This window comes from Rutilus rutilus (assembly GCF_951802725.1).
Source record: "Rutilus rutilus genome assembly, chromosome: 5".
Lineage (NCBI taxonomy): Eukaryota > Metazoa > Chordata > Actinopteri > Cypriniformes > Leuciscidae > Rutilus > Rutilus rutilus.
The window spans coordinates 7504613-7527601 of NC_140213.1; the positions used below are offsets into that span (position 1 = coordinate 7504613).

At 37.5% G+C, this 22989-nt stretch overlaps 1 protein-coding gene across 2 annotated transcripts in view; it reads right to left on the reverse strand.

Moving 5' to 3' along the window:
* The window catches only part of LOC311290333 (uncharacterized protein), a 60045-nt gene extending 38093 nt beyond the window's left edge, over positions 1-21952 (reverse strand). The window contains exons 1-3 of one of the 2 annotated variants that reach the window (XR_014627359.1): positions 21521-21952; positions 4065-4219; positions 3589-3683 (exon numbers count right to left, since the gene is read on the reverse strand). Coding sequence is in view for 1 of the 2 variants with exons in the window: in XM_084408751.1 (XP_084264877.1) it covers positions 3589-3683; positions 21521-21803 (378 nt within the window). In the remaining variant the exon portion in view is untranslated. The remainder of the gene's footprint in view (positions 1-3588; positions 3684-4064; positions 4220-21520) is intronic. The other variant, XM_084408751.1, reaches the window with a different exon arrangement.
* Between the last annotated feature and the right edge of the window lie 1037 nt (positions 21953-22989).

The window sequence follows — 22989 nt, forward strand, 5'->3', positions numbered from 1 at the left end:
CTACAAAGCTATCCATGCATAGACATGAATGTGATCTCAACCTTTCGCTTTGTAGTTCAAACAACCTTTTATCAAGGAGCTTGCAGAGCGCGAGAGCACGCAGAGACAGAGGCAGGTCTGACCTGTCAACTGAACGGAAGATTAGAGGCCAAGAGACGACACATGAGGAGTTACAACATAAAGTTCAACGCAAAATGTCACACTGGTAAATTAACAATGGATGGTTTAATGTATTTAAATTTCACTCTATCTGTGATGTGTTATTATTGATATTTATTTTGTTGTTTGTCTCTTTAAAGGAATTCCTAAAAATAATTTAAATGTGATTTCAATGACTAAAAAAGCAGGGATGTGTGAATACGATTCATGTTTAGTTGCCAGTATCCATTGCTCCTGTTGGTCTACTGGAAGTTAGCATGGCAAATATCTGCTATCTTTCTTTCTACACAGGAGCAACTGCAGTGATGCAGCATCGATTATCCCCAAAGCCACGGTCCTGTGAGTACAAATGCAAAACTGTTTGAAAAGAAATACTCCATTTTATCAACATCATTCTTCCCGTGACACACAGGATTTTCTGGGTCTAGTTGTCGTTACTCTGTGTCGTGGCCCGTGTCTCGACTGCAGTCTATTTCCAGTATACCAAAGGTGATAATTACTTCAATTACTAGTTAGCAAGTAATCTCTAACATTACAGTGAATTTGCAAGAATTGCACGGCTCAGAACGCCTACTCTGCCATTGTTACAAGTAGCTTAATGTTCGAAATCCCAGTGGATTTCATCGCTCAGGAGACTTAATGGAGTTTCACTTGAAGTATAACGTCATCTCAGATGTTTCTGCTGAAATCCCTGGGGAGAAACACAATAAAAACAGACAAACGACACAATTGTTGACCAAAAGAAAGACTACAGAGCTATAAAATTAATGTAGATAGCAGCTCAGATGATTAGATCTTGGTCTAGGGAGAAATATCCACATATATACTAAGATTTACTGTTCAGTTGTGGCCAAAAGTTTTGGCAATGACATACATTTTGTGTTTCACAAAGTTTGCTGCTTTTGTATTTGTAGATAATTTTTTTCACATGTTTCTATGGTATATTGGAAAACAATGATAAGCATTTTTAAAAGCTTTTATTGGCAAAAACATTCAATATGCAAAGAGTCAATATGTACAGTGTTGACTCTTCTTCATAACCTCTGCAATTCACTCTGGCATGCTGAATATCAGCTTCTGAGACAAATCCTGACTGATGGCGATCCATTCTTGACTTATTAGTGCTTGGAGTTGATCACAAATTGTGGGCTTGTGCTTGTCCACTCGCCTTTTGAGGATTGACTTCAGGTTCTTTATGGGATTAAACTTGCCTGGCCATGGATCCAAAATTTTAATGTAATGATCTCTGAGCCACTTCATTATCACTCTTGCTATGTGACATGGTGTTCCATCATGCTGGAAAATGCACAGATCATCACCAAATTGCTCCTTGGTCATTGAGGAGTCGCTCTTGCAGGACGTTTCGATACAATTCTTTATACTTTATTCATGAGCAGCTCTGCACTGGTGCTGGCACGGTTCCGTAGCTGACTCTTCAAGACGGTCACGGTGCTCTCATTCTTTGCAACAATTTCCTTGCACGTGAGGCCATTTTGCCTCTAATGCAATTATTTAAAATGCGAAACACAAAATTTATGTCACTGCCAATATATATTTTTTTTACTTTTATTTGTTTGGCTTGTGATATCAGACTTTGGTAAATCTGAGTAGAGATTTACTGTTGATTTATTGAGGAGAGTCTTTTTTCTCAGGAGATACATATGAGACTCAAGGAAAGGTCTTTTTTTCTTTCCAACAAAATGAATTATGTAAAACATTTTCATCATTTCAGGTCATTAAAATGGACAGCCTTGTGTTTGGACTGACAGGTCTTGGACTGGATCTCAGCCTCGAGAGGTGTAGTTTTGCTCTGGGTTTTGGAGGATGTGGTTTTCACTCTAATTCTCCTGGATTTTTTTATTATTATTATTTTAATTACAGTGTATCTCATTTATCACATGATCAAAGGAGTCACACACAATTATATTTAAGCAGTTTTTTTTTTTTTTTATAATGGCAAACTCATAGACATGCTGTGGTCTTCCTGTGACTAGAGAGTAAAATTTTGCCTCCGGCTCTATTGTGCTGCAATTCTCTGTTGTTCTACACTACCAAGGAGCAAACTTCATACACCAAACAGTCTGGGGAATCACTTTGAAACTGCTGGCTTTGAGCAGTGATCACACTTTGCTATAGCTGCCTGACACTGCCTTCAGACATCCAGTCATAGGAGCAGAACTTGCTGACTTTCCAGTTCAGTTTGAATTTTATTTTAGGAGTTAACATATTGGTAACACTTTAGAATATTATTCCTTCATTAATGAAGAACTACACAGGAACAAATGACTAACGCACTATTAACATTCTAGTAACTAACTAACAAGAAACTCTGATTTACAAATTAGTAAGTAATAGTGCTCAGTTGAATGTGGTAGTTCACTATTAGCTAATCAGTAACTACTATTTTTTCATACCTCAGTGAATGCTACTGAGAATTAATATATACAGGTTCAGAATTCATATCAATAATGATTATTAATATATAATATAAGGAAATGGTAACCCATTAGAATTGAATCAAGTGTTACTACATCCTTCTAAAGGAACTAATAATAATTTGGATCAGTATTCTAAAGTGAAAAGCTTGATAACTACCTAATATTGACTGAAGTCATTGTGAGCTTTTGAATTTTTTATAAAGTTTCGGATAATGACTCATGTGTTCCTACATCTTTCTAAATGAACTACTAATTATTTGGATCAGTATTCTAAAGTGAAGTTCATGGGAACACACTAGTAATGACTAAAGTGTTACCAAATCGGAAGGAATTACTATCCAAAATCTTACAAAAATCTCAAAAGCTTACAGTGACTTCAGTCAATATTAGGTAGTTATCATATTTTCCACTTCAGAATACTGATCCAAATAATTAGTAGTTCCTTTAGAAGGATGTAGTAACACTTGAGTCATTACTAGTGGGTTACCGTTACCTTGTTAATTATGAACCTGTATATAGTAGTTCTCTGAGAGGTATGAAAAAAATAATAGTTACTGATTAGCTAATAGTGAACTACCACATTCAACTGAGTGCTATTACTTACTAATTTGTCAATTTGTTAGTTAATAGTAGTTACTAGAATGTTAATGGTGCGTTACTCATTAGTTATTCATTAATGAAGGAACAGTATTTAAAAGTGTTACCTAGGAGTTTAAAACTGTCTTCTATAATTAAACATTTAATGTGTTTGTCAGGAATCAGTCAGGCTCATTCACAACCACAACAAAGATCACACTCCCCCGAATACTAATCACCTGCACCTGTCATCAATCCCAGCAATCACTGAGCACTACAAAGGAACACACCTCACCTCCAGTCCCTGTCGAACCTTCAACTAGGAGAGACCCACTAACCTGCTCTCTGTGCATTTCAGACTATTGTTCCCGAACTGTTCCAGTCTGTTTCCACAGTACACCCTTGTGATACTTACCTGTTTTCCTCGTCCTGAGATCCCACACTCTCCTTGGTGTCCATGCTCTGCGTTCCTCGGATTGTGTTTCATGCCACATTCAAGCCTGCCATTATCTGCAAGAGAAAAGATGGTCATTCATCAATGTTATTCTCACAGTACCCTGTTTGTGCATCTGAATTTACCTGCTGTCCAATGAAAGCTTCATTAAAAGTTATTCTGAATCCTTCTAACCTTGTTATCCGAGTGTATATCCTCATCCTGACAGTATTCCTATGATGCTACTGTGGTTTTCATTGCACGATGGCATTGTTGTGATAGTATATTTGTTTCACTAATATTCAGTGCATGTTCAAGACAGCTTGTATGTTATGGTCCAGGCAAATTCATCTTCTCATGTGAGAGCCCATTGGTGGCATTCCTCCTACAGAGCAACTGAAGGCACACAACAATACACTCTTATGTTCATTCAATACTGGATGATCCTCTGGACACACCTGCAGTTGTTTTGCTCCTCTCTGTGTGTTGTCTTTTCCTCGCCCTCGCTCTTTCCTGTTCTCCCTCATCTTCTACTTGAATATAAGCACTGAATTTTCTTGGGAACAGATGGGTCCCTGCCTCAGTCAGTACATCATGTCCAAATCACAGCAATCTGCCAAGGCAAACACGTGGAATAGATATGAAGTCATCCAAGAGCCTGAGGCGTTTCAAAGCAGTTTGCAAGAACAACGTTTCCGAGTATTCACTTACCCTCGTACTTTCAGAAAAAGCACAAATCATTTGAATAGCACTGATTCTTCAAGTACAGTCTAGAAGTGTTTACCAACCAAGGAATTATTCCAGATTCATCTGTTAAAGGTTTAAGAGTGTTATTTTTGCGCCACTATTTGGAATGGCAAAAATAAAGATTGTTATCTGAAAATTCCCAGTGTGAATTCACCTACTTCATTTTAAAAGGCTTCATATAACTCCAACCTTTTAAGATACAGAACGAGAGGGATGAATCAGTGTTCATCTAAGGGCAGCCCTTCGCCTGGGCGTGCAACATTAACAAACGACATGTGTGCGATTCATTGCCTCTAAGGCACCTTGTCAAGTTTCGCATCATAGCACAAGGTCCGGAGCAGTGTGCCATATATGGAGGGATGCATTCGGGCCCAGTAGTGGATAACAGAAAAGGGAGGACTGTCGGAGTGATTTATTCAGATGCAAAAGAAAGAGAGAGGAAGCAAGAGAGAGAGAAACCCGCAGATTAGAAAAAAAAAAAGGAAAAAAACTGTCAGCTACACCTCCGGGTCGCATCAAGGCAGTGAGGTAGAAAGCGGCGAGACAGTTGTTTACAAATGCATCCGTTTGTTTGCTCTTCACCACAGATGGGAATTAAAAGGCAAATTAGAGCCGATGCGGTGACGGTAAGTGTAAGGATGCAGATGGAGAAGGAAAGATGCTTTCTGCAGGATGAGATGTCATCGGCGAATCAACAACAACTATCAATCAGGCAACATCAATTTAGCTACATTTAAGCATTTTTGTCTTGAATGTTGGAAATATAATGTAGAAAATGACCTGAAAAAGTATATAATGGCCAGTCAGAGATGCCAAGAAACCTGTGTACAGTCAGATGATCCCAGATCTTCTGAAACAAAGCAGTAATAATGGATAGTTCAGACCCTGAATTCTGATTGGATGATACATGATCAAAGCCATTGTAAAATGCTCTCTCTCACACACACACACACACACACGCACATCAGTTGATAAACAGCCTACATCAGGCTAATTAATTATCGCCTGGCAGAAGAATTTGTTCTGATTAATAACAATATATCAATATTATAATATTATTAATACAAACATAACATTCATTTAATGTAACTTTTTATTAACATTTAGAATGATTTTTAATAACATTTATTATTCAATATCACTACACTCTTAGAAAATAAAGGGGTACAATGGCTTGTCACTGGGGCTGTACCCTGCAAGGGTACAATATTGTACCTTAACCTTTAAAAGAAACGGTACATGTACCTTTTAATGCTTTTTGACCCTCAAAAAGGTACATATATGTACCTTGTGGTCCAATAATAAGCCCTATGGGGTACGTTAGTGTAGATTGTAACTTGGGGGATAGAAATGGACTCCTACTGTACCCCTATTTCTGACAGTGTTTAGTAAAGTATCAGTACAGTAGGATACTAAAGGTGATAATTAGCCTACTTCAATTTCTAGTTAACACGTGATTTTTAACATTACAGTGAATTTGCTAAAATTTCATAGCTCAGAACGCCTACTCTGTCATTGTAACAAGCAGCTCGGTGTTTGAAATCCCACCGCAGTTTATTACATTTTTTGGTTTCACTTTATTTTGATGGTCCCTTTAACACATTCTGTTGACGTTGAACCTACATGTCCTATTAGTAGAATTAGTATTAGTAGTATGGTTAGGGTTAGAAAAACTTTACATGTTGTTGCAAAGTTACTTATAGTCAGTAGAATGTCTGTTGGAGGATCATCACAATAAAGATTTAGCAGATATTACGCAAACAGTCTACTAATACTCTGAGAGTTAGTTGACATGTAGTTGCAAAGTTACTTCATTTACCTTCATTTATATAGCGCTTTTAACTAAATAGATTGCGACCGTGAGAAAATAATACTAATCAGTAATCTGCCCCTGTAATAATAGTTTTGTATGTTCATTTCAGTTGGAATACAAGTTACAAGACATTATAAATTTGAATTTAAAATTTACTTTGCAACTGTTAGAAAAGTATGTTCTATATGAACATGGTAGTATGAATGAAATTCAGAAGCACTGCATCCGCCATGTTGTTACTGTCACGTGACCTACCGACATCAGTTGTGTCAACACTATCTCACGACCAATTCGTACGAATTCGTACGAATGATAAAAAGTTGGCTAATTCGTACGACCTCACTCGTACGAATTTGTACGATTTGTCTAAGCCCACGTGATGGGTAGGTTTAGGGGTGGGGTCAGGGGTAGGTCATTCGTATGAATTCATACGAATTGGGCAATTCGTAAATTATGTACGATTTTGCAAAAATTCGTACGAGTGAGGTCGTATGAATTCGTACGAATTAGCCACCTCATAGAATTTGTAAGTTTTCCCGTGAGATCAGGTTGGTTGTGTCGCTTCAGTGCCTTTCACAAATCCGCCGTGGGCTCATGGGATAGTAAAGTGTCCATTGAATGCGCACTTCAGAATTTCGCCGGGTACTTTTTGACTGCTTTCGAATACTATGTATTTGGAGATACTAATCTGTTGGTGTACTGTTTTTTGCATACTATATGGTAGGGCGGTATTAGATTTTAGAAGCAAATGTGACATAAAATACATTTGCTGATGCAACCATGCCATTTTAGCTTGATTTGAAGAGTCTTTGAGGTCTTTACTCATATTTCACAGGAGTCTTGCACATTTCACATCACAAGAACAATGCTGCACCGGGTGGGCTACCGAGCAAGTAAAAAAAAAAAAAAAAAAAAAAAGGCAAACTTATGGAACTGGTTATGTGATGCATTTTACAAATCATGCACTATGGTAAAGGTGTTTTGAGGTAATAATATAGTATTGTGCAAGGAACCGCCTGAAAATAAGTCTAGGTGTATTTATTTATTATTTATCTTAAACCATTTAACCATTTAACATTGCTGTCACAGATTGATGTTTCATATCAACTATCCACATGGCCCTTTAGTTTATTTAGTGCATGAAAAATCTATGTAAACATACAACAAGAACTATTTGCAAAGGTGAGAATAGGTTAAAACATCGTCAGTATGCACAGCAATCTCAGAAAAAAGGACAGAAATATTTAAAACTACCACTAATATGAAAAGTACATTCAAATATTACTCCATAAAAATAATAAATATAGTACTAAAGTTAACTAAAAAAGTTTTTAGACCTTAAAAACTAGGGGGAAGTCATAATGCCACAAAACTAAATAACACATATGCTGAATAAAAGTGATGGAAAAGAAAAATCCTTGTATGTTAAGTTATGATCTGCTTATTCACAATAGCTGCAAAGTAAAGGCAAACTGCCAATTATCACCTGTTGTTTGAAATTAAATTTTCAACATGTATTCAACATAGAATGTGTAAGTGTTTGGAGTGTCCATATACTTTTGCCTACTTAATGCATTTCATATGCCACAGAACGAAGAAGAGGAGAGAGAGTCACACAACTGAAGCATATGCCAGACAATGGTTATTATGCTAATTTATGACTGCGCATGGAACATTACCCTCCAATACAGATAAAAAAAAAAAATATGACCAGAAAATGGGCCCAATTGTTTCTCCATAAAAGTGAAAATTTAGAAGGGTTCTTTTGTTAACACAGTGCGAAAAAGACTATCAACAGAACACTGCATAGCATTGTGTATGTTTTCATTTTCAGCACTAGGATAATAGCTTCGTAAAGGTTGAATCTCTGATTATAGCACAAATATTGAAACAGGGTAGAACCGGTGGCATGTTATTTTCTCGCAGGATGAAAAGAATAATAGTTTCCCAGGAGATTTGGCATCGCTGCCCAGTTATCACCTGCCTTTGAGTTGTTTATAGAAATGTTTTATAAGTCGGAAGACAGTTACTGTAGGTAGACAATAATTCAAAGCAAAGCTCCTCACAGCAATATACACTCAAAAACTTCACACTCAGAGTGCAAGCCACGCATGATTTATTGAATTTGACATTGCATCTGCCGTTGTCGTGCGTATGTAATGGAAAATCAGTTGTCGTTAAGCAAGATTTGAAAATGTTCCTGTCTGTATAAGAGGAAATATTTACAATGCCTGAGTATGAAGGGACTCAAAAAATAAAACAATTATACTTTTTATTTTTTTATTTTTTTTTATCATAAGTGTTTTCAGTAAGGCTAGTAATATGTAATATATGTATTAATATATGAATGATATTCTGTGTTTACTGTGTTTCTATACTTGCCAATAACAACAAAATATTATATACACTCTCAGAAAAAAAGGTACAAAAGCTGTCACTGGGACAGTACCCTTCAAAAGGGTTCTAATATGTACCATTTAGGTACTAATATGCACTCTTTAGGTACAAAGGTGTACCTTTTGAAAAGGTACCGCCACAGTGACAGCTTTTGTACCTTTTTTTCTGAGAGTGTATGTTATAATACCCTAACCCTTTTATAATACCCACCCTAACCCTATTTTATTATTATTATTATTATTATTTTAGACAAATGCTAGCTAGATAAGTTACTGCAGCCAAAGCAACAGGAATGAAGCTTCCACTCCCCAGGAGCAGTGGTGTCAGCATGACTTACTCTCTTCCAGAAATAGACTACTAATAGGAGGTGAGGATGTCAGCTTGACTTGGGTCAAAGAGAAAAAGAGACTTGGGAGATTTTACCTGCTGTGTAAACCTGTGTTTTTGATCTGTAGGGGCAACGTAGAGCGCTTTTACACATTTATCTTTTTGAAATCTGCTTTGGGCCACTTTCAAACGTGGTTATACATCTCACCTGGTGCTCGTATTCAGCTCTCCTTTTAATTCGGAAATTTTTAACATTGCTTTTCAACGAAGCAAGATAGGCTAGATCTGGTCTGAGATCATCACTTGGTTAGTGAAAACAATGCGTCATGCAGGAAATAGGGTATAATTGGTAAATTGATCTAAAAGTTGATTGCGTATTGATCTGAAATTGATTTAAAATATTACATTTGTATAAAATGTGAATTTGAGTGGATTTGGTGTGAAGGAAGTACAAAGTAGTCCAATATTAATGGTCCCACTCACCATTAGATTCGTTAGCCAGGGTGCAAACTACTGGGGAGCTAGGGGGCCCTTGGCTCCCCTTAGTAAGACATGGGCTTCCCTGAAAACGTGATTTGTGAAATTTTGGGGGGTCTCAAAAAATATTGACAATGTGTTATTTTGACGTGCAATTTCAGTTTTGTGTAATGTGATCATCGTGGATTATTATGTGTAAAATAGCAAAAATATCATTAATTCATGCATGACGGCGATTTAAACCTAATTCACTTCAATAAAGATAACTATACATGCTATTCTTGTCATGAGCATTAAGCTGTGGTGGCGCTGCGGTGCAGATTCGTAGAAAAAATATAACGTTGGAGGCCATTGATCTGCGTGCAGAGTCCTTGAAATCCATTCTTTGTTAAGGTAAGGCATGTTATTCCCAATTATGTGTTGTGGCTGGGTTGTTATAGGTCTGCGTGACTCTCGATGTCTTAGGCCTAATTGAATGGAGGAATTATGGTATTCTTCTGTAGCCTGACGAGTAATTTAACCGTTGTTGATGTGAACTCAAAGACAGCCAATTTATAGACAATTTGTGGGTGGCTGTTTGACCTATCAATGAAAAAAGTGCAAAGTCCAAAGATGCATTTTTTAAAAGATGAACTTCTTTTAACTTGAGCGCCACATTTTTAGAATGCCATATCATGTGCGAGATGGTGCAAAAGACATGAGATGTGAGCGCAACGGTCAAACGCATCAAGCTAGTGCGTTTTTACATTGAAAAGCAATGGAAAAGTAGTGCAGCGGAATGCAAAAATGCGTTCACACCAAACACGTTTTTGCTGTTAGAAATATGTGATGCAGCTCAGTGGACTGAAAAAAGCACAAAGTCTTCAAACGTATTGCTTAAAAGTTGAACTTCTTTCAACTTGAGCACTGCATTTTTAGAATGCCGTGTCGTGCGAGACCAGAGTACATCGGTTAATGATGTCCATCTAGCGTGTTTACATTGAAAAACAATGGAAAAGTAGCGTGTTGGAATGGAAGAACAAGTTTCATGTGAACGGCCCCTAACATGTTTTTATAAAACATTCTAATTACTAGAAAACGTGCTGAAGTGGTTATTTTCAATAAGTATATTATTTAAATGGCTACTTTAAAATAAATTGCTATATTCAAGTATTTGCATACGTGAAAATTTGTGCTTTATTATTGCCTTTATTATTATATCTAAAGTACATGAAAATTTTCCAAAAACCTAATTTCAATAAGCTTCGTCAGTTAACCTTAATTGCTGACATCATAGTTGTATGATTCAAAAAAACAAAACACGGTGTTAACCTTCCATTATTGCAATACATTCTGATTTTTAGAATCAAAAGTGTCTCAGATACCAGAGCAAATTTGTTCAAACGGTTGGGATCAAAATGGGTCATCTGATGACCTTTTTGTTTTTAAACAAAGCCATTCACAGAGGTTGGCTGATTGTTAGGATGGTCCCAAGGTAGTAATTTACTATCAATGTGCAGAAAAAAAAAGAAGGTAGAGATCAACTGTGACCCTTAGTAAACTTTCGGTTGGTGTAATTCTCCTAAGTTATGGAACCAAATCTCCAACCCATAAAATGCCCCAACTATTCACCACACCTAATCAAGCCTCATCCAACCAAGAAAAAAAAAAAAACAGAGAGGCGAATATCAGTCAAAGTTTGATTATACTCAATTACTATGGTAATTTCATGCTGGGGAAAAAGAGAAAGGCAAGGATGTCGAAAGGTGACTATGGAAGAGGTGTTAAAGAGGTGTTATAAATTCAAAACTCTGACCAATGAAAATGGGTGAATGTTCAGGACACTTGCTTAAAAACAAAAATCATTTTTCATTAAAGGTTCACCCAAAAAGTCTGTCCTCAGTTACTCACCAAACTGTTCCAAACCCATAAGACTTCGGTAAATCTTCAAAACACAAATCAAGATATATTTTTAATGACACATGAGAGATTTCTGTCCCTTTACTTTACTGAAAGTCCAGGTAAAAAAAAAAAATGTAGAAGATTCAAAAAGGTCATAAAGGCATTGTAAAATGAATCCATGTGAAACTAACCATTTATTCCAAGTCTTGTGAAGCGATACAATCTCTTTATATGTTGAATAGATTTAATTTAGGCTTTTATTCACATATAAACACAGAGCACATCACATATGGTAAACACGGAACCTCTCAGGTTACATTAAACATATCTTAATTTGTATTTCGAAGATTAACCAAAGTTTATTGGGACGAGATAAGGAATTTTCATATTTGGGTTACCTACCCCTTTAAATGCTAAAGAAGTCAGATGCCGTGATTACATGTAATTCATTATTTTGATTCTCATTGGAACTCTCATCCTAAATAAGGTTGCAATCAATCATCAATTCATAAGTCATCAATGCCCATAGAAAATTAATACACTGTTATATTCATAATTCAACACAATGGCTCTTAATTGCTCTTTGTACATTAAATGCATGCTGTTCATTCCCAGTTCACTTTAAGATAACTTCCTGCACAGCTGGTCCTACAAGACAAAAGCAGAATAAGTGTTGAGGAAAGCCATTATTTTTCCATGGTTCTGGGAAAAAACAGCTGCATTAATTTGCCTCTAAATAGATATTATCAGTTATAAAGAAAAGGACAGGACTGTGTTCATGGAAAGGTCACCAGGCTTGTGTGAGCATAAATGGGTTATTTATGTTATTCAGTACTTTTCTAATTTGTTTTGCAGTGGCTTTTTTCATAAACAGTAAATGTGCCTGTGTAATTTAAGGACATATTTTGTGTATGTGTAGCAGCCTTTTCAGAAATATGACATGATCAAACTCAGACGCTTAAACGTTGTTAAATATAACTTGAGTATTAAATCAATAAGATGGAAATAAAGAGCTAAAGAACAAAGTCATTGCTTGAAATGTTTAGTCCACAGAAATTTTGATATTATCTTACAAATTTTTGTGCTTTTATGAAATATGATGGAGTGAGGCAAACAAAAGGAGTGTTTACATGTGGAAGGTTTTTAGGTAAAAAGTTATTACTATTCAAGTCAAGTCACATTTATTATTATAGCACTTTTTACAATACAGATTGTTTCAAAGCTTTACAGAGATAACAGGAAAATAATGCAACAAAGTTTGTTTCCAGAAGAAAATAGCGTCACAGTCCAGCTTAATTAAGTTTTGTGATGTTTAATTTTTGTTGTAAAAAAGTTATTAATTTAGTTCATTTATAGATATAGCCACTCTGGAGAAAACTGTGATGTCATCGTCCAGCTCAGTTCAGCTCTCATGTAATGGTGTCAATGCAGGCAGATCAATATTACTGTTGAAAATTAAATTAAATGTTAAATTTAATGTCCCCAACTAAGCAAGCCAAAAGCCAATGGCAACAAAGGTGAAAAAGGCAAAAAAGGTGACAGTGGCAAGGGATCAAAACTCATCAGGTGGCAGAATGGAGAAAAAAACCTCGGAAGAACCCAGGCTCAGTCAGGGGTCCAGTACTCCTCTAGCCAATGAACGAACAGTGTATGATTATGATTCAAGCAGCATTATAGGTCAGAAGTCAGATTGGATTGGAACAATCAGAATATTATCCAGTTCCATCTGGTTGAAGATCAAAGTCACGCCGGTACGGAGACGGGTTTGTTGAGGATCAGTGCTGATGGCTGTCGTGTCGATGAGGCCTTCACAGGGGGGAGTCTAGTTGACACAATCTCTGCTGACACTTCAGGGATGCGTTGTGGTCGTGTCTAGGCGCAGGTCCTCCATCTGATCTGGATAAGGCCCGGATCCGGCTGACTACATCATGCGTTGTGGTCGTGTCTAGGCGCAAGTCCTCCATCTGATCTGGATAAGGCCCGGATCCGGCTGACTACATCATGCGTTGTGGTCGTGTCTAGGCGCAGATCCTCATGGCTCTGTTTTGTTTGTGTTGGCCATGTGCTCTCTAGTCCCGCCCCCTTTTCTCAATTACCATGCCCCTTTGTTTAGTCCTTGGCTTGTTGAGTCCTCATTCGTCTCGCCTGTTCTCGCTGTTCTCATCTCCCTTTATAAACCCTGCATCTCAATGTTCATACTATCCATCCTAAACATGTGAGATTAGAATAAGTGTGTCCCAAAGCATAGTATGTTAAAAAGAGGATGCCAGAAGTCCCCGGATGATCTACTATTTCCAGTGGATTTTCGAAGTGTGGATCCGTGCACACTCTAAAGGCTAATATTGCCCATAACCCATTGCGCTTTGGAGGAAGAACTAAAAACACGAGTAAAAAGTGTTAAAAAAACTACAAAACATGATGGATATGTGCGATCGACGGTGAGGGGTTCAGATAAAGGCTTGAATGACCAATCCAAGTTTAACCTGATAATTTTTTATTTATTAATTTAATGTTATCCGTGTTACATTCCATCTGCAATAACAACATGGACTTTTATAAAGATGTGTTTATCCATTGCCTTTTAAATGCATCATTAAGCATTAATATGAGAGAGTCTCCGCATTAAAGACCCACGACTGCAGATCAACGTGCTTCTGCATTTCTCTCTGATACGGTAGGAAATTTAATTAAATTAAGTTAAATGTGGAGGATTTTAAGTGTGACAGGATGATTGACAGGTCAGTTTGCGTGACATTTACATTTAGTCATTTAGCAGACGTCCAAAGCGACTTACAAATTAGGACTTAATTAAGCGAGTCATCGTGAAAAGGCAAAAACAACGCAAGAAGTGCTCAAAATACGAAGTTCAGGCATTGTTCAGAGTAGCATAAGCCCGATAAGGGAGGATTAAAGGAAAAGGAAATAATTTTATTTTATTTTTTTTTTTTATTATGAGGTTAAGTGCTCACGGAAGAGATGAGTTTTTAGTTGTCTTCAGTTGACATGATGCGTGTAACTAAGCGACAGAGAGCTACCGTTAAAGACGCAATTGTATGACGTGATAGTATGTCCCAAAGCTTGTCTACTTTTTGTTACACACTCAAAAGTATCTATTTTTTCTTCACAAAAAGAGTACATACTTTTAGGGCGTAGTATAAGTAGGTGAATTGAGATGCAGCAAATGTGTTCACTTTTCCTCTTGTTTTGCCAGATTGTTGTGCCACTTTGTGTCTATACTTGTGCTGCGTTAAAGTTGTTTGCTAGTAATAGGTAATAGTGATAGAAAGTTCGGATCATTTTACTTACTCTCTCATTCGATCTCGTTCATTAAAATTAACAAATCTTTTTCGAGTCATTTCGTTCATTTAACAGCCAAATTCCCTGAACACATCCACCTACGCAATCTTGATCATATTCTGAATTAAGAAATTATTATAATGCAGCCAAAAATAATTTACATGGAACATAAATATTTACTTTACCTTCCGAGTCTTTGGTTCATTTGTCACATTTGTCACGTGACAGACACAATGAACGTTCACGAATGACCCATCACTAGTAGCCTAAGTAGGGGTAGTAGTAGTATTATGCTACTCTAGTTGTGTCTTGATCTGCCTTCTGTTCCAGTTGCTATTGTTTTGTATTTTTCCCCTTAGTTTTCTCTGCTTATTCTAGAGTAATTTTAGTATTTCGTTTTTTCCCTTATTATCCATAGTAGTCTGCCTTCAACCATAATTATATTAGTTCTTTCTCTTTATCCCTAACATTAGTTCTCCTCTCTTTATTAGCTCACTTCTTTAGTTGTAGTTCCTTTCTAGCTACTGCTTAGCTTTAGTCTCTGTCTAGTTGTGTCTTGTCTCGTGTTTGTTGTGTCTTTTATTTGTTCTAGTCCTGTCCTGCAATCTGAGCTTCCCTGCTTACACTCACTGCCTAGCAGCAAAAACAGTGCAGGGCCTGAGATACCTGAGTGTATAGTCTTTCACGAGTTCACACTTACAATTTGAGGGGGTAAAGTTTAATTTGGCGTGCTGTCCAGGGGGAGGGCTCCGAGCTCGGAGTTCGGCCCGAACCCAGAGTACTCCCCCCGTATGTTAGTGTTTAGGACTAGAAGCGTGCAGAAGGGGTGGTAGGGGGATGCTGCAAAACTGTCAATAGATTGAGGTGAGACTGCTGAATGTATATATACACCTCTTACCATTGATTGCTGAGTGCTCTCCACTTGTGTTAATTATCTGAACGTGCTCCTCCCGAACTTTGTTAATAAAACATCATTTTGTGCTTTGAGTTCATGCCTGGCCATCACTGCTCACTAGCCTATTGTCATCTTGGGCTAGTCTCAGCGGCCGCTCTCTCTGCTTGCCTGTTATTGTGCATTGTTCCTTGCCTACTGTTTGGACTGTTACCACCTCCTCGTTTACCGTCTCTTTATCTAGTCGGCTGTCTTGTCAATAAACCTGCAAAACTCATTCTGCAGTTGAGTCCTCTTTCACAGATTCCAGACAGAAAAAGGTCCATTGTCAATATTAGCAACTTATGAAGTCCCTTTCAAAGCTTTCGCTGTGAATTTGCGTGACCAGCTTCATCATGAGCCAAATCTGTGTAGCTGAACTTTTTCTCCTCATTTAAATCTCCAGATCGTATGGAATCCTTTTGAAATGACTGGATTTTGCTTGAGTTTTGCAGAGCAACAATAAATATAAGTGCTTAACAGGAATGACTCAAATGTGGGCCAATATAGTGGCGTATTTGAAGGCTGAAGAGACTGTATATGGACTCAGTCTATGTGGGGAGCTGAAGAAACGCCGGGAAGGACTGTGTCCAACGAGTGCCACATCTAATCAGCCTCTATGAGTCCTTGACAGGGTGCTCATCTGGAAAAACAGAAAATTGAGTGGAGCCCTTTCTCTCTGGACGTCTCGCTCTTTCTCCCCCCCTCTGTTGCAGAGCTAATGTAAGATTTAAAATTTCACAAGTGGATTACATACTGTAAGTGGATACAAAGAATCTGATATTTAATTAATGTAGAATTTGCCTACACCAACATAAATACAACATCACTCCATACTGCAGAGTTTCTACATCTTTCAGCAAACTGCCAGTTTAAAATGTCAGTTTTTCAATAGAATCTTATTTGACTCATGGAATCCTATTGGATATGCTAGTATTTCACAGATCCCTACTTGGGTTAAATGGGAATAATGAGTAATATTATTACTGGACATTTCAGAGAAATCCCATGTGGAGCTATATGTACATTAAAATCCTGAATGATTTTAATTAAATTTATTCTGATGTTATCCAAAGGTATCTAACTCAAATCTAAGACTCTATTAAAAAACGTACGATCTACATAGGCAGCTGGCAGTATCTTAACTGAAATGGAGCCTCATACCCAGACAGCAACATGGATGGATGGAGCATCATGGATTCATCGCGTACCAGATGTGGGCCGGATCTGGGCCGACACTATGTTGTTGTCTGGTTACTGTTAGTTTCTGATTTATAACACGTTATGCAGACAGCAGCATAACAACCGCAAAATGCACAGGAGACTCATATCACAATTGATTTCAATAGAGGTTTCCATTGTTGCTAAGCTAACAACGTGATTCTCTAAAAATGCTGGCTTAGAATTTGGTATTTCCACATTTTAGAACACTGTTCTTTACAGGACAGCGAATATGATGTGTTAAAATGCTACCTACGTTGGTGGCTCACTAGGTTTCCGAAGTCTCTTATTTGTAAGAAAATCTGGTAACACTTTGCAATAAGATCCTATCAGTTACTGTAACATTATTGAGATGAGACAATAATTGTTACAGTATTTATTAATCTGTGTTTATATTCATTATTACCTCATGTTATCACGGTGGGTTGCAGGAAGGCAGACGAAACAGAAGATAATTTCCAGTACAGGGCCCTATTTTAACGATCTGAAATACAAGTATCAAACGCGAAACGCAAGTAACTTTGTGGGCGGATCTCGGGCGCTGTTGCTATTATACCAGCGGATAAATGACTCTTGCGCCCCGACGCAAATCTAAAATGGGTTGGTCTGAAGTAGCTACATTACTCATAGGTGTGGTTTGGGCGTAACGTGAAATAAACCAATCAGAGTGTCATCACTTTAAGAGCAGGCGCGCTTGTCCCATGGCGGATGGCTATTATAACTGCGGATTTGCCAGGCGCACCCCAGGAGCGGTTCACAGCCGAGGAGACCGATGTTCTCGTCAGGGCCGTGACATTGTATGGGGATGGGAGAAACCCACCCAAATTAGCTTCGGTTAAACAGGCGTATAATAATTTTGGTAAATGTGTAAGCTAGATTTATGCCTATTTTTTGCCTATTCGTGCGTCTGTCGAGGGAAAAGTCCGCTTTGCGTCGGGTGCAAAATAGGAATGATACATGCGTCGGTGTACAAAGTCAATTGCGCTGGGTGCAAGATAGGGCCCACAATGTTTTAATGATAATTCAGAAGACAGGTGAACAGACTGAGCAACACACACTTACACATAACGGTGATCAGACAGATAATGGATGTGAGGGACCAACTTACAGTATATAGCAAACACAAATGAGGATGATTAATAGAACACAGCTGAACCAAATGAACTCATAATGACGGTGACCATGTAACAAAGGAGAAGCGGGGAAACCGAACAAAGGAAAACATGTGACTAATGAAAACAAACTAAACATAATAGTGACATGTTAACTCAGGTCCATTAAGTAATCTTAACAGACAAGTTTGAATTTAATAATATAAGTAAATGTTTTGCTAAACACAGATTAATACATGCCTAATAAAAGTATTTTTGTTTGTTCATCTAAACTAATGTAGTTAACTAAACAAATTATGCTCATTTACAGGTTTATAATTTTGTTCAGTAGTTCTAAAATAGGTTTGCATGATTTAATTTTCTAAATATTTATTTATTTTTATATTTATATATTATTTACATTGTTGCAACACTTGTTTTCACCCTCTGTCTGTACCGACTACTGTAAATACTACTGTAACTAAACAACAGTCTCGGTTTTACTGTATCAGTTCAAACTGATCATTTCATTTCAAACACTTTATTTATCCCCAAGGAGCAATTTGCGAGGTTACGTAGAGTAACATAATACAATATATAGAAAGCATCATTAACTAAAAACATACTGTGCACAATGTACATTTTAAATATAACCTTCTACAGGCAGATACCCAATAAAACTATCCAAAACAGACACCATGTAAAATAACTAGTGAATAAATATCTATGTATATAACTGAATGCAATAAAAACACAAGTAAGAGGGGGGAAAGTCAGTTGGGAATGCTTGGGAATTTAAGAGCTTCACTACTTTAGGAGCAACGTTTGCCTTCCTTCTTTGTGTCCTACAGCCTGGACAGCGAAGCCGTCACCCTGAGGGTAGCCACTCAAACACAGAACACAGGACATGTGAAGGGTCTTGTAAAATCCTGCCAGTCAACCTCAGCATTTTCTGTACGCCCATAGCTCTAACAGGAAGTCCAATAGTTTTGACAAGAAAAACAAGCTGATTTACCCGAACCACCTTTGTAAGCACGACTTGTGCAAGACGTTTCAGTGGTAATTTCTTATTTTATAGCCTACCTCTGTATGCTGTCATTTCTTGACATCACGGTAAAAATCGTTTGTCCTTTACAGACTGACCTGCATCGAACTGCATGGTTCTAGAAGCAGTTGAATGGTGAGAACACAACAAAGCTTGAATGTGCAGTATAAGTACACTATTACAGGAGCACATTAAAATAAAGTGTAACCCATACTTTTAATAATAGTAATAATAATCTAAATTAACTGACTTTATGGGGCCCTGTCATACACCTGGCACAATGCAAATGCAAAGTGTTTTTTGCTAGTTTCAGCCCGACACAGTTATAATTTTCACGTCCTAAATCGTTTTTTTGTTATTTAAAGGGCACATTAGTAATATGCGCCTATAGGTGGGTCCACAATTAAACTTACTAGGCTTATTAAACACACAGGGACGCACAAACATGCCAAATATTAAAAATAAAAGGATTAGAAATGTAAAAGATTGTTATTGTGTACATAAAGATATGGTGGAATCCGGCTTGTCCCGTAGATGATCTGCTTGCACGCTTTAACCTCGTGCACGAGCAGATCCGTTTCCTCTTTGGAGAAGCGTTCAGTCTTTACGCTTGCAAATTCCGTCATGTAAATAGCGAATCCGCCATGGCACGGAGGAATGGGAGATGAGACTCTGATTGGTTTATTGCACATTACGCCTAAAACACACCTATTAGCCATTAAGAGAATAGGGACAATCCTTTTAGAACATGCACCGGGCGCACCGACCATTTTTCCCGTCGTTAAACTAGCAAAAGTGTATTCGGACACGCCCTAAGTGCACTTGCGCTGTGCGCTTTAGACCATGCGCTTAGATTGTTAAAATAGGGCCCATGGTCTTCAGGAAATGGACAAATAGACAAGTCATTTTAAAAATCATCCATGGTGATTATGTTATATAACAGCTTAGGTGTGTTCGAGCTGAACTGGGCTTCTACCGACAGATGAGATCTGATGGCACACGTGATCGTGACACGGCAGCGGCGCCCATTACAGTCAGACAAACTTTCTAACCCAAATGCATTGTGTTTGTCAGGCACCGATCGGTCTGCGACTACTTTTGTTTGAGGGCGAGCAAAAGAAACCAGCAGGAAGACATTAAGAAAATGTGATACATAACTATGTCACAGAAAAAATGGCAGGACTACAAACAAGATGATTGAGGCAGGTGTTTTCTGTTGGTAAGATTAACTCCCTTTTGCATTGAATTTGTGCTTCGTAACTTTGCATATTGTTTACACGCACAAACAGCTATATGAAAGCAAAAGGTAAAATATACCAAAAAAATTAATAATAAAAATATCATAGGTCCCCTTTAACAAATGGAACCTTATTGTAAATTGTTACCGAAAACTCCCACTGGAATTCTATAAGACTGTTTGAACAAATGTCTTGCATCTCTTTAGGATTTATTGTATATACAGTAGATTATATTTTTCTAATAGTCATTTGGATACAGAAGACATTGATGCTAATCTAAACTGTAAATAGAATTACATGAATTATCATAACTCATCACATATAATGTTTGCTTGTTAGTCAAAATTGTTAACCTTCCTTTTGCTGTATTTCTATGGTTTGTTCATAAATCAACCACATATTCGAATCATGCTGCAGTCACCTAAATGTGTGCAGAGAGGTGTTTTGTGTAAAGAGAGTGGACAGTTTATTTTACATTATTTATTAACATTGTATCTTTTCACTGTCTTGTAATTGAGCCACTTTGCCGACCAATCACCTTGTACCGTGTACAAGATTTATCATTAGAGTTAGAAGCGCCGGCACAGTTATAAAAATGCAAATGAGTCACTCCTCTGGAGGAATTCAGCCTATATGCCTGCTACAGTGCTGACACATGGACACAATATTAGTTATGAGCTTACTGGAGTGATTCTGTTATGCCATATTGTTGTGACATATTGCTTTACAACTTTCTGCAAAGAATCTGTCCTGTTCATTGAGCATTCTGTTCATGTCTGATGAGGAGGTTATGTTTCGCAGGATGTGAAATTTAGACAAGCACCATGGTTTGATAATATTTCACTATAGATCTCTCATTAGAGCCCATTGAAAAGGACAATGCTGTGTCAAGTTTTCTTTTAATCATTTAAAAATCTCATTATGTGATTTTGTGAACCACTTACTATGCTAACATGTTGAATGGTTGACCTAAATGTCAAGTTTGAGAATGTATTAGTAAACCATATAATTACTGAGATAATGGCTTTTGAATGTGAATGCAAGCCATTATTTTCAAATACAAATACACACACACACACACACACACACACACACTGCAACTGCTGAAATCTGACTTTTCAGCTATTCTTGAACAATCAGTAATTACGTCCCATTTATGTCAAGTCTGGACAAGAGAAAAAAAGAGTTATTGTGTAATGAAAACATTATTATCAAATCAGTGAAACACTTTCTAAAGCATAATTGTGCCTGTCAGTGCAGAATGTACTGCTAATGCCATTTGCCATTAAAGATCATTAAAGAATATCATTTTAAGTTATGGAACACCATTGAAATCAGCGCTATTGAGTAATACCTATAATGAAGACACTGTTGAAAAGAGCATTCAGTGGTAAATTCATATGCTAATTGTAATATAATAATATAATATAATAAAAAGACTTAACGTACAGTTAGCTGAGGTGTAGCAGCAGTTGGCAGATGTGAAGCTCGGTTGGAAATTCATGAAATAGGAGAAAGGTATACGTCTAAGTGGCTGCTTTTGCTGCTGTTTTCCCCAGTCAGCATGGGAGACTTTTAGTGCTGAATTAACAGTCCTGCTGAGATAAAGTGTTTTTTTTCTTTTCTTTTTTCTGTCAGAGTGAAAGGTTTTTTGACTGTGCAGAGAAGTCAGGAGGTCACATTTCCTGCAGGCATGGGCAGTGTGACAAGTTTGAACTAATTCTAACTTCATTCTTTATGTTTTTTGAAGGAATTTTATTGACTTGATGAGATTGTCACTTACTATCCCAGTTGGGAGCCCCATTTTCTACTAAACATAACGTTCATTCTCTGTTGGTGTGCTGCTGATTTCTGAAGAGCTGTTGCTAGAGCTGTTATGTATCAAATAATCACCATATATGCATAATGATTACACAATTTATAAAATTACTTGTCTATTTGGCCATTTCCTGAAGACCCTAAAGTCAGTTCATTTAGATTATGGTAACACTTTATTTTGATGGTCCCTTTTGAACATTCTGTTGACTATAAGTAACTTTGCAACTACATGTCAACTAGCTCTCATTATAGTATTAGTAGACTGTCTGCTTAATATCTGCTGACTCTTTATTGTGATGATCCTCCAGCAGACATTCTACTGACTATAAGAAACTTTGCACCTACATGTCAGCTTATTCTAACCCTAATCCTACCAGTCTACTAATACTCTACCAACACTATAATGAGAGTTAGTAGACATGTATGTGCAAAGTTACTTATAGTCAAACATAATGGGCCCTATCTTGCACCCAGCGCAATTGACTTTGTACACCGACGCATGTATCATTCCTATTTTGCACCCGCGCACAGCGGACTTTTCCCTCCACAGAAGCACGTCGGTTAACTAAGAAATACACTTGCGCTCCCGGGGGCGGTTCAGCGCAAAGAGGAGGCGTGTTCCGGCGCAAACGTTCCCTCATGCTATTTTGCAGGTTTAGAAAACAGTTCCGCCACTGACCGAAAAAAAACTAGTTTAAAGTCAGTGGCGCGTTGCGCATGTTATTATATGCTATTTTAAGGGCGCATGCTTGGCCTTAATCAATGTAGCGTGTGCACAACATGCATACACTTCGATTCTCTCATCTACACAGAAGCAGCAGTTTTCATTTTTGCAAATCATACATTATTATGATAGATAGATAGATAGATAGTTTATTATAAAAGCATAAATCTAGCTTACACATTTACCCAAATTATCATACGCCTGTTTAACCGAAGTTAATTTGGGTGTGTTTCTCCATCCCCAACGTCCCTGACGAGAACGTCGGTCTCCTCGGCTGTGAACCGCTGCTGGCGTGCGCCTGGCAAATCCGCCGTTATAATAGGAATCCGCCATAGAACAAGCGCGCCTGCTCTTAAAGGGAATGTGAGATGTCCGC